This window comes from Talpa europaea (assembly GCF_964194135.1).
Source record: "Talpa europaea genome assembly, chromosome: 3".
Taxonomy (NCBI): domain Eukaryota; kingdom Metazoa; phylum Chordata; class Mammalia; order Eulipotyphla; family Talpidae; genus Talpa; species Talpa europaea.
The window spans coordinates 125,199,324-125,210,158 of NC_140069.1; the positions used below are offsets into that span (position 1 = coordinate 125,199,324).

Sequence of the window (10,835 nt, forward strand, 5' to 3'; positions counted from 1 at the left end):
AGAGAGTAGAACAGGCAGAGTGATGAAGTACACTGCTCAGGGGAGCAGTGGGCAGCAGGAGAGGTCTGCCCGCCATGTGGGACCCTTGCCTGTGGCCAGGGAACGAACTGGCGCTGCAGAGGCTGCGGGAAGCTTTACAGCCCAGAGCTCAACCACTGCGCCACCAGGGGAGGCCCTCTTTTTCTGTAATTTTTTGTTTCCAAAATGTCTTTTCAAAAAAGGCAGTTTTTCAAATCCAATTCACACAATGGGATTTGATATATGAAAGTTCCAAATACACTTTATGCAGCAATTCATACTGCATATCTACTTGTGTCTCAGGCTCTAAACAAGCTGTGGACAACCCTAAGTCTGAGACCCATTAATGTGCTTTTGGCATATTTTCACTAAGTCCTTTTCCTCCCAAACACACAGACTTTAAACCTCTTATGACTATGCAAACCCCACCCTTCTGAAAGCTTTTAAGTGAGTAGTCAACAGGCTGGTTCATCTATTGCACTGTGACTCTATGCTACAGGGTTGTTTATTAGATTCTTAGATTAGATTCTTCAGCCACAGATGTGATTGCAATTTAGAGATATCTGATATCGTTCAACAGGGTCTGACTCAAAGGGGAAAATCAGGCCTCTAGGGACAAGGGAGTCACCTTCCCAAAGCCATATCTTCACCATGCCTCCAACGGACTCACATAGTCTGTAGACACTAGAATGGCTGAATAACTGATGTGCCTGCCTGATTCCCTAGCACTTGAGGGGTCACCTGGCAATTAGGTGTGTTGGATCTGTTTAGCTCCCAGTGCACCAGCAACAATACTGACTGAAAGACTGCCGTCTGTTAGGGGCCATGTAAGGCATTTACATGAATTAACTTATTTAATTCTCACGCAACTCCTCTGTGAGGCAGATACCATTGTTCCCATTTTACAATGAGACATGTGCGATTCTGAGCGGTTGAGTACTGTGGTCCAACACATACTATAGACGATAGTCAGGAGTTGAAGGCAGCTCTTTTGATTCCATAGAAGAGTATAATCCGAGTAGATCCACCACAGTGCTTCCCTCCAGTATATCCATCATCCCTGGACATCCTGCCATTACTTCAGCATCGAAAGTTCTGGGCATCTGGGAATGTGACCCAGGAGGCCCTCCGGCCCCTTTGGGAGAAAATGCCGGCTCTCCTTTCAAAGGCACGCTTCGCCTGCTTCTGCAGTGCCTGGTTCTGCCAGTTTAAGAGGCCTGACCCAGATCCCGGCCCAGGGGCTGGTGGTGACCCGGCCAGGGAGGGGCGTTGAGACGTGCCGAGCAGGAGCCAGCTCCCTAGCGGCGTCCGGGCCGCGCAGAGCGGCTGGGGACGAGCGCGGGGCGGGGCTCGGGTCGGGCGGGGGCCCGGAACAGGAGCCGGCAGCGGGAAGCGGCCGCCGCCCGGGCCGTGCGGGGCGGGCGAGGGGAACCGAGGCGGGGCGGGGCCGGGCGCGACGCGAGGAGAGGCCGAGCGAGCCGGGAGCCGCTCCGCGCCAGCCTGGCTGCAGCCGCCGCTCCCCGAGCGCAGCTATGGGGCTGGAGACCGAGAAGGCGGACGTCCAGCTCTTCATGGACGATGACTCCTACAGCCGGCACAGCGGCGTGGATTACGCCGACCCAGAGAAGTTTGTGGACTTGGGCCCGGATCGTGATCCCCACAGGCTCAACTCACATCTCAAGGTGAAGTCCCGTGCGGGTGGTGGCCTGACCTGAAAACTGGTCCGAGCCTTTTCCATGGGCTGGGAGCGAGGGTGCCCCATCTATGCCTGCCCCCCACCCCAAACTTCATCCTCACCATTGGGTCAGCTCCACAGGGTCCAGGAGCTGGGCCACCCTCCGCGGAGCCTCCTTCCTAGCTAGAAATTCTTAGCCAAATTTCTGTGCGTCCACCGTGACCCTAAGAGAAGGTGGTACATACCAATCTTTTCTTCTTGGTGACCCTGTCCCTGTAGTTCCTGATTGTTCTCGTGGTTGGGGATCCCGGAATCTTGTCTCCGCAGGTGGGCTTCGAGGACGTGATTGCAGAGCCTGTGACAACTCACTCTTTTGACAAAGTGTGGATCTGCAGCCATGCCCTATTTGAAATCAGCAAATACGTGATGTACAAGTTCCTGACTGTGTTCCTGGCTATCCCCCTGGCCTTTGCTGCAGGAATTCTCTTTGCCACTCTCAGCTGTCTGCACATCTGGTGAGAAGGGGCACATGGGGTGGGCTGGATTTTTTAAAATGTGAGAATGTTCTCTGCCACCTGTCCCTTGCCATCCCCTACTGCCAGGCCAACTTTTAGGGGGCAGGTGGAAGAATATACATCAGCTCCTCACAAAGTAGTGAGAATGAGGATCCTTGAAAGGCAGTGTCCTTTGTTTAGAATCACGGATGGGGTTAGGGGTTTAAACAGTAGAAGGATATTCCTCTGCCCTAAAGTGTGTGATTTCCCTTCTGATGCTAAGGCCCAGTTGACTGTGGAGGTGGAGACCTGGAGCCCATGCTTCCCGCCGCAGGCTGCTGGCTCATAGAGTCCTGTTATGACTTGTGCCTGTGGTTCTGGGCAAGGCTCTTATTTCTTTCAACACCTTTTATTCAGCCCCCGCCTGTGCTTGGGGTAATACAAAAATGATCTCTGAGCATAATGCCAGTGACAATATAATTGGACAGGGATGTCAAACCTGATTAAGCAGTTCTGGAGTGGGGCTGCTCCAGTCCTTCCACTGGCAAATGACAAGGGTAGGGCCAGAGGAGAGGCCAGCATGTGCAATTAAGGTAAGGGGCCCCCAGCACAAATGAATGAAAACTCAAGCTGCAGGATAAATGAAATGAGAAGGTCTCCAAATACTCTTTCACCTGTAAGACATGAATGGAGGTGGCATCTAGTTAAAAGGAATAAATACAGAAACCTTCTGGACATTGATAGGATGTAATGAGTAATTTTATCCACACTCACAATGTATCCTAACACTTTGGAGAACATGTTAAGCATTACATCTATAAAGGAAAATGTCATATTTTACCAAGAAGTGTTGTTGTTTTAAAAGATATCCACCTTATTCTAAAAGGACATTCAGATCATCCCCGTTATTCCAACACCTGAGGGTAGCCCTAGTGAAACCTATAACCCCAGATGTCTCTATGTCTTTCTTAATCACTCCATATGGTATTGCCACACCTAGCACATGCTGTGTTCATTTTAGAAGTTAGAAATTTTTTTCCATTTCCCTTCACCATGCAAATCAGTTGTTTTTAGTAAGTTAGCTAGTTTCAACCAAGAGAATGTATTGAGTACCTACTTTGTTCTGGGCAATGAGCCCAGGATAAATAAAATATAGCATCTGCCTTCATCTTACTCAGTAGCAGGGCATCTAGTTTGTACAGAAGTGGAAGCTGAAGAAAATTTAGTTAAACCTATTGAGGATGGTGGCACAGGAAGGGTTTTATAGAAAGGATTCTAAAAATAAAAAAGGATTTTTTTAAATTAACCAAATAAGTAAAAGATAAACAACACAAATTTAGTTTGATCACAAAAGACTGTAAACAACTGAAAGTGCTGAAAGACTGCCAGAGAAATGAAAATCTTGAACTTTATATATGAGCAGGTTCACAAAGGTCAGATGTACAGTTAACTCATATTTTGACATTAGCACATGAACTTTTTTAAAAGATGCCCAAGTCAGTGCTTAAAATGGTCGCTTCTCAATGAAATAAAAACTTTCATATCAGCTTTCTCGTTTTCAAAAATATGAAAAACTGAGTGACTACATAGCGTATTGTGAAATGTTAGAAACACTGGGTGCCTTTATTATAGTTGACAAAATGAAGTTTTCCTACAGCTCTTGTGGAAGAATTGAAAGCAAAATGTTTTCATTTACTATATGGTGTAAAGATATAAGTAAAATTACACTTAACCAAATAATGCTTCTATCCACCTGGTTCTCGTGAGAGTGGGAGGTGTTTTTTGTGTAGAGCTTCCAATGGTGAATCATCAAACCACTTCTTTCTCAGCCACATAAAATGTATTATTTCACTTCAGCTTGTTTTTCAAATTGCATTCATGTGGAGCATTAATATTTAACTGTCATACATTTGTCATCAGGCAGTTGTGATTGCAAAAAGAGTAGCTTCGAACAAACAAAAAAAAAATGCTTAAAAGTTAGTATACCTTAATAAAATAGATTATCATTAACACATTATATTCCCATGACCAGTTTAAGACTGTGTCAATGAGAAACTGTAAATTACAGCAAACCCATTTGAGTAAGCTTTTTGTTTGTTTTTTATTATTATTCCTTTCTCACTTCCTTCCTTTTTTTGGTAGAAGGTGGAACTGTTTATTGTTTTACCAAAAGATTGGTAATAAAAAACTATGAAAATATGTAATATTAGATCTTGCAAACACAGCACATAATCACAACAGATCTAATTTTAGATTCTTTAAACAAATAAATAACAACAACAACAAAATCACCCAGGATTCAGAAGTACAGGTCCTTAGGAACTAGTGAATTGGTTGATTACATACTCTGATCAGAATGAGATGATGATTCTGGCAGTTGCAGGTTATTGGTCATAAGTGGATCATACCATAGAAATTGTAAGAAGCAGGGCCTCCCTGGTGGCGCAAGGGGTTAAGCACCGCACCATGAAGCAATCCACAGCCTCCACATAGCGAGGCAGACCTCTCCTGTCTCACCCGCTGCTCCCCTCAGCAGTGTATTTCCGTCAGTTTGCCTGTTCTGTTCCCTGCTCTGTCTCTAGTATATCCTCTCATCCCCCGCATCTCTGGCCTGTGCTCCAGCTCTTATATGCATAAATAAAATACATCTTTAAAAAAAATTTTTTTTAAATAAAAGAAATTATAAGAGGTATTAAGAGCTTCCTTACCCCTTGTATTTGCTCAGATGCAGCAAATTGATGGTCCAACAAATGAAAATGCAGTGGAAGCTGTCTGTCTCATTTTTCAGAAGATGTATTAATACAGCAAAAAGCTATGACAGTGCAATCTGCATGACACTATAGTTAATGCAAAACTAAATAAAAAGTCTCTATCTTAAGGACTTTATTATCCAGTGAAGGAATATATAATCTCATAAATCATAAGATTTATTTAAAAAAACATTTAAAATAAAAAGTAGTTAGTTGGCCACATTGAACCTCAACCAAGTTTTGGGTCATTCCAAATTGCCTGAAGTTTCAAAAGGAAAACTATTTGAATGCTGAGAACACAATTTGTTTAATAAAAGAGGATCATTGGATTCTCTTGTCCAAAGTGAGAAGATAACTTAAGTAATATAAAATTAAAGAGTTCTATGAAATGAAGTCCTCAAATGTGGACAACCCTACTTGGTAAAACTAGAAAATCTGCTTTTGTCCTGTGTTTAGTTCCCTTTTAAGATATAGAGAGCTAAGAGATTGTGGGGATAGAAAACATTTAGGCTAAAGAAGAGTAAAAAGTACATTATATTCTGGGTGAAGTAGATTTGGTTAGGAAGCTTTCTAATCTGAACTTCAGTCTTGTGGTGCATCGATTTGAATTAGTTATAATTGTCTTCATTATGTATTCTGACTTCAGATTACTTATGTTTACTGTTTATTATAAAGACAGCATGTGGATATTTCAAGGGTACATAATAAGTATTAATCCTGATAGTCAATCCTGTTCTTACTTTAATTTGTTGTGATATGCCCAAGGCCACATCAAAGCAGAAACTTAATAGGATAAGAAATCAAAATTTCAGATTTCTTTTCAAATGTTTAACTCTGAAACACCTAGTAATTAATTTTCTTAAAAGTTGCTTTAACTCTTAAGCACTTGGAAGAAAACACAAGATAAATACAATCTGTGTAGACAGTCAATAGAAATAATTCAGTACTCTAAAAATATCTCAATCATCAAACAACTGCTTATCTTCCTGCATTTTGGGCTAAGTACTGCAGACCTTTATTTAAGTCACATTTTAATGGCAAACCAAAATTATCAACCTTACTTCCTTGTTGCCCCAGTTAATAATAAAAATTCCATTGAGACAATGAGTGATGCCTGAGAATTCCCAAATATTATTGAGTTTTAAGAGCACTGCTACAAAAGAGAGCTTTATTCAGAGGCTTACACAGAAAATTTATGAGCCTGGGCAATAAGAAAATATAGTCACGTTAAGAAAAGACATACAGAAAGACTAACTTCAGGATAGTCTAATTGTTCTTGTCTAACAGTTCTAACGTAATTGCAGGGCTTTTAAAACTATACTACACAGCCCTTTTCAGTGTGTGTAATTACTATGAAAAATTAATAATATAAAGTAGAACAGAATGCCAAATTCGCTTTAGCTCAAACATTTGCTAAGGGTCAGGTATATCCTCATTGAAGCTTATATTCTACTAGAAATAACAAAAATATAAGCATCTGTTTATGATATGGTTTGGTAAATTTGAGATTAAGGAGATGTTTCAGTACTTTAGGAACACAAGAAGTATACCCAGTCTAGTCCAAGGAGAAGGGAAGTGGAATGAGACAACAGGAAAAGTTATCAGGAAGTAGAGCATTAATATTTAAGGGCAGACATCAAATAAACTTATTCTTTTATATGTTTTTGTTTCACTGTCTCAGATAAATTGCCACCAACAGAGAGACTATTTGTGTTTACCATTTACATGCCTGTTAATTTTTTTAACCAACATATTTTCTATGCATCTTATCACTGTGTGGGTCACATTTATTTCAAATGTTCAACAAAGTTTAGGCGAATTAGATCACTATTACATCTTTTCATGAATGAGCAATAGCTAGTGGCCTTATATGATAATGCCAATTAGCTTTACACGTCTCTTCCTCCATTCCAGGATTGTAATGCCTTTTGTAAAGACCTGCCTAATGATCCTGCCTTCAGTACAGACAATATGGAAGAGTGTGACAGATGTTGTCATTGCCCCATTGTGTACAAGCGTGGGACGCAGCTTCTCTTCTGTCAGCCTGCAACTGAGCCATGACTGACCACTTGGACCTCAAGTCTACAGATTTGGATACTGTAATACTTTTGTGTTATTACATAAAAGCACTACTGATCTGTTCATTCCCCAACTGTTCTAATAAAGAAAACTATTAAGATGGGCAACCACCTTTAGAAATGTTTATTGGCAGATCTTTTCAAATAATGCTTTTCTAATAATAACCAAGGATTTTATACTTAACATTATAATCAGAATTACACAGTAGGTTGGCAACACTTCATTTTAAAGGCAGTTTTTGTTTTATTACAAAAGTTAATATTTTGTAATGATCAAGGATATTTTCCTCAAACAGTACAATAGTTTTTTGCACAATTGTTCAAAAAGTATGAGACTTATTGTTTTACTCTGAAAGTAATACTTTTAAATTAACTTTGCAAATAAAGACACAGGAATACGAGAGACATGAAGTGCAAAGATCCTAGAAATTGTACTACCAAAAGTATCAGTGGTGATAGGGACTTATCAAATATTATAAAACAAATAAATGTGAAACTAGAGTCTGAAAAAATGTGTTCCTTTAAATAAGGCATTGTTAACCTACAGGTCTATTTAACAAGATGTTTCATTTTACTGTATATTTTGTATTTAATGTAAATGTTGCTCTAATCGATTGCTTTAAAGCACTTTTATTATATTTGTTATCTTGTTGAACTAATATAATGAGTAAATGTATCTCTCTCAAGGAATTTCATTGGTATGATTGCACTGTCTTGATTTAGTAAGCATTCCTCTCTGGGAATAGAATGTAAAAAAATGATATGCAAGGCTTATTTTCTAACTTTTCCAAGCAATATCCTGAAATGTTTTTGATCTTACATTTAAGATAAGATAGCTGTGATCTTTACATAATACAAATCTAACTGGTATTTTGTCTAGGAAATGCTTTCTCTCTTATTGTTAGAAATTACACCTGTATTTTGCATTCCTATTCATGTTTCACTCTACCTTAAAGTAATACTGGTGCTATTTAATAACATTTTACAATAGGCTATTTCTAACACTTTACTACAATTCCAATTACAATGATTCATAAAGAGAGATGTATGAGGTTGTCAACTTGTTGGGTACATGCTACTGAAATATATACATAAATTAAAAATTAATAGCTACAAATGTACAAGATGTTTTCTAATGTGGGATTTGTTATACAATATAAAATTGTTCTTACCATTTTTGAAGGTCAGTCTTATTTCAGTGTTTTATCACTGTTTTTTAAAAATAATTCATTATTCCAAAATGAGAGGCATGTATAAAAGATGCCTATGATGTCAGTGGTTACTATAATTTACATATCTTGTAAAATTGTGTAAGTGTTCAATAGAACTACTATCAGAACCTGAATTAACATTCCTTTGAATGCCTTCACAGAAGAAAAATTCTCATTTAATAAAGGTTAATTTTTATTATTTGAAATTGATAGGACTGGTGAATATAAAGGATGATTGAACTGGAATACTATTGGGGACCAAAGCAAATGAATGCTTAAATTTTGAAATATATCCTTTTGAAGGTAGCTAGAAAAGAGACTTTTCAAAACTGCCTTAGGCCATTGCAGCAATCCTAGAAAAAACTTTCATGACCATTATCTTAAAGCATTACCACACAATTGTATAGATTTCACTATGTTAGTTAAAAAGGTCTACCAGTCTCATGACTTTATAATTATATTTTATATTTAGTGCTTTATAAAAAAATTTTGACTTATTGACTGATAAAAAATCAACTAATAAAATATTTAAATAAATCATAAACTTCTAACTTTTGAATAGTCATTGGCAAGTTTTGATGGCAAAATATATAGACATAATCATATTACAAACCTATTAACTTTTAATAAGTGATACATATACTTTACCTATTTCTGAATAGCATTGATTACTTTCAAAATGAATTTTTATTGAGTGTTGTCATTAACTGAAATTTTGTACCATGCTGATCTGGGTTTCATGTGCAAACATGTTAGATCTTTTATTTGGGGATGTTAAATGGGTAGATGATGAGGAGACTTTCTCAATATCCATAATAAACCTGAAAACTCATAAAATGTTTCTATTGCTTTTATTACATTCGATATTGAACTGGTAAATAAGAAGCCATTTCAAATCTTTATCTTATTAAAAACTCTCAATAAAAAATGAGTTATTATTTATTCAGTAATATATTTGTGAATAAAAATATGTAATTGGTAATTTAATTTTGTTTCCAAAAATTTAAAGAGATTCCCTATAAATTTTTCTGTCCCTTGATAAACAGAATAAAATAGCTTGTTCACAAACCTTCTACACTTCATCTTTTTCATGCAATAAATCTTGTTAATCCTAAATAAGCTGATATTTCTGTTTTCAATTTTTTAAATAAGAAATTCAAACAATATAAATCACATGTACTTGGATTCCAATATGTGAAGCCAAACCAAAGACCAAGATTATTTTTGGAAAGTGAATAGGTAAAGAACAGTTGCTGATATTGGCATAGATTTTCTTGTTGTCAGTTAATCTGGAAAAATGATCAACATCTAATAATAAATCAGTTGTTCTGCTTTAATAAATTGCTCGCTATAGTTTTGAAGAACTGAAAAAGTTCCTCTTTTCAGTAGTCACATGCCCATTAATTTATTTAGATGTCTTTCTTGGAAAACTGTTGGCATTTAATGAAATGAGCATTGCATCTGGATTCTAGTCTCAGTGCTTCCATTACTGAGATAAATCAACTGATTCAAATGGTTTAATCCCTGGGTCTCAATTTTCTTATATTTAATGAAAGGATTAGACTAAAAGATTTCTCATAAGCTTCCCACATCACTCTTTTCTGTGATTTCAGTAGGATGAAGAATTAGTTATGTATATGCAAATCAATCTAGCTGTTTAGTTCAATTTTTAAAAATTGTTTTCTATCAACTAGAGGACAGATGTGCTATAATTACAAAAATTAATAAATTTATTTTTCATCCTTTAGTTGATTCTGACACTGTGCATATGGTTTTGATTCTGTATGATGCAGATTCCTAGATTTTTAAACAATTCCAAGTCTTTCTTACTTTGACATTTTCTCCAATAATGATGTTACTCTATTTTTAAAATTAATTAAAATTAATTTTAATCAATGAGTTTTCAACCAAAATTGCTGTTATGGCACCATAATCAGATGCCACCATCTTTATGTTTTACTAGTTATTTGCCATCGCCTCCTAATTGGTCTTAATCCCAGTCTTCAATATTTTCTTTCCTAACTCATCTTCCCCTTCAATGAAAAAAAGTGATTACATGAAGACTCCCAGGCCAGTCCGCCTGCTTAAAACCATCAATCATATGTGACTGCCCTAAGAATAACATCCAAACTCCTTGAGCAATGTATTCAAAGTCCTCACCATCAACCCAAGGTCACCTTCAGTAACTCTCTTCTGTAGCCCTTATTAACATATCTCTGCTGCTCCTATCGCCTTGCTCTTTTGGGCCCTGTGCCAGCAACACTTATCCCCTCAAGGCCTGTCTAACCCCTTCTATTCCCAAAAGTCCTCCACATGAAATGCCTCCTCTGCATCTTCACACAAAATGCTGTACAAACCCCTATTATCACTTACCACATGGTAAAGCTAACCATGTTAATTAACTTCACTAAATTGCTAGTTAGGTCTCTGAGAACCAAAACATGGCCTCATCTTAGTTTCCTGAGATTCTGAAATGGTCCCCTGCATTTTGTAGAATCAATTTTGTATTTTTTATACTCAATCAATATTTTCTGAATGAATGACTACAGGAATAAATAATTGATGAAAACTTGGGACAATAACAGCAGTGGAATGGGAATCACTTTACA

At 37.7% G+C, this 10,835-nt stretch overlaps 1 protein-coding gene across 2 annotated transcripts; it reads left to right on the forward strand.

The window, feature by feature from the left end:
• Window positions 1-1,550: 1,550 nt before the first annotated feature.
• On the forward strand, window positions 1,551-7,107 carry CAV2 (caveolin 2; the record flags this gene model as incomplete). 2 transcript variants are annotated; one of them, XM_084229329.1, is made up of 3 exons in its annotated part: window positions 1,551-1,700; window positions 2,021-2,208; window positions 6,852-7,107. In XM_084229329.1, the coding sequence occupies 3 exons, from the start codon at window positions 1,551-1,553 to the stop codon at window positions 7,000-7,002; spliced, it is 489 nt and encodes a 162-aa protein (XP_084085455.1). In that variant the 3' UTR covers window positions 7,003-7,107. The 2 variants fall into 2 exon arrangements, with proteins under 2 accessions (XP_084085455.1, XP_084085456.1); XM_084229330.1 differs by lacking the exon at window positions 2,021-2,208.
• Between the last annotated feature and the right edge of the window lie 3,728 nt (window positions 7,108-10,835).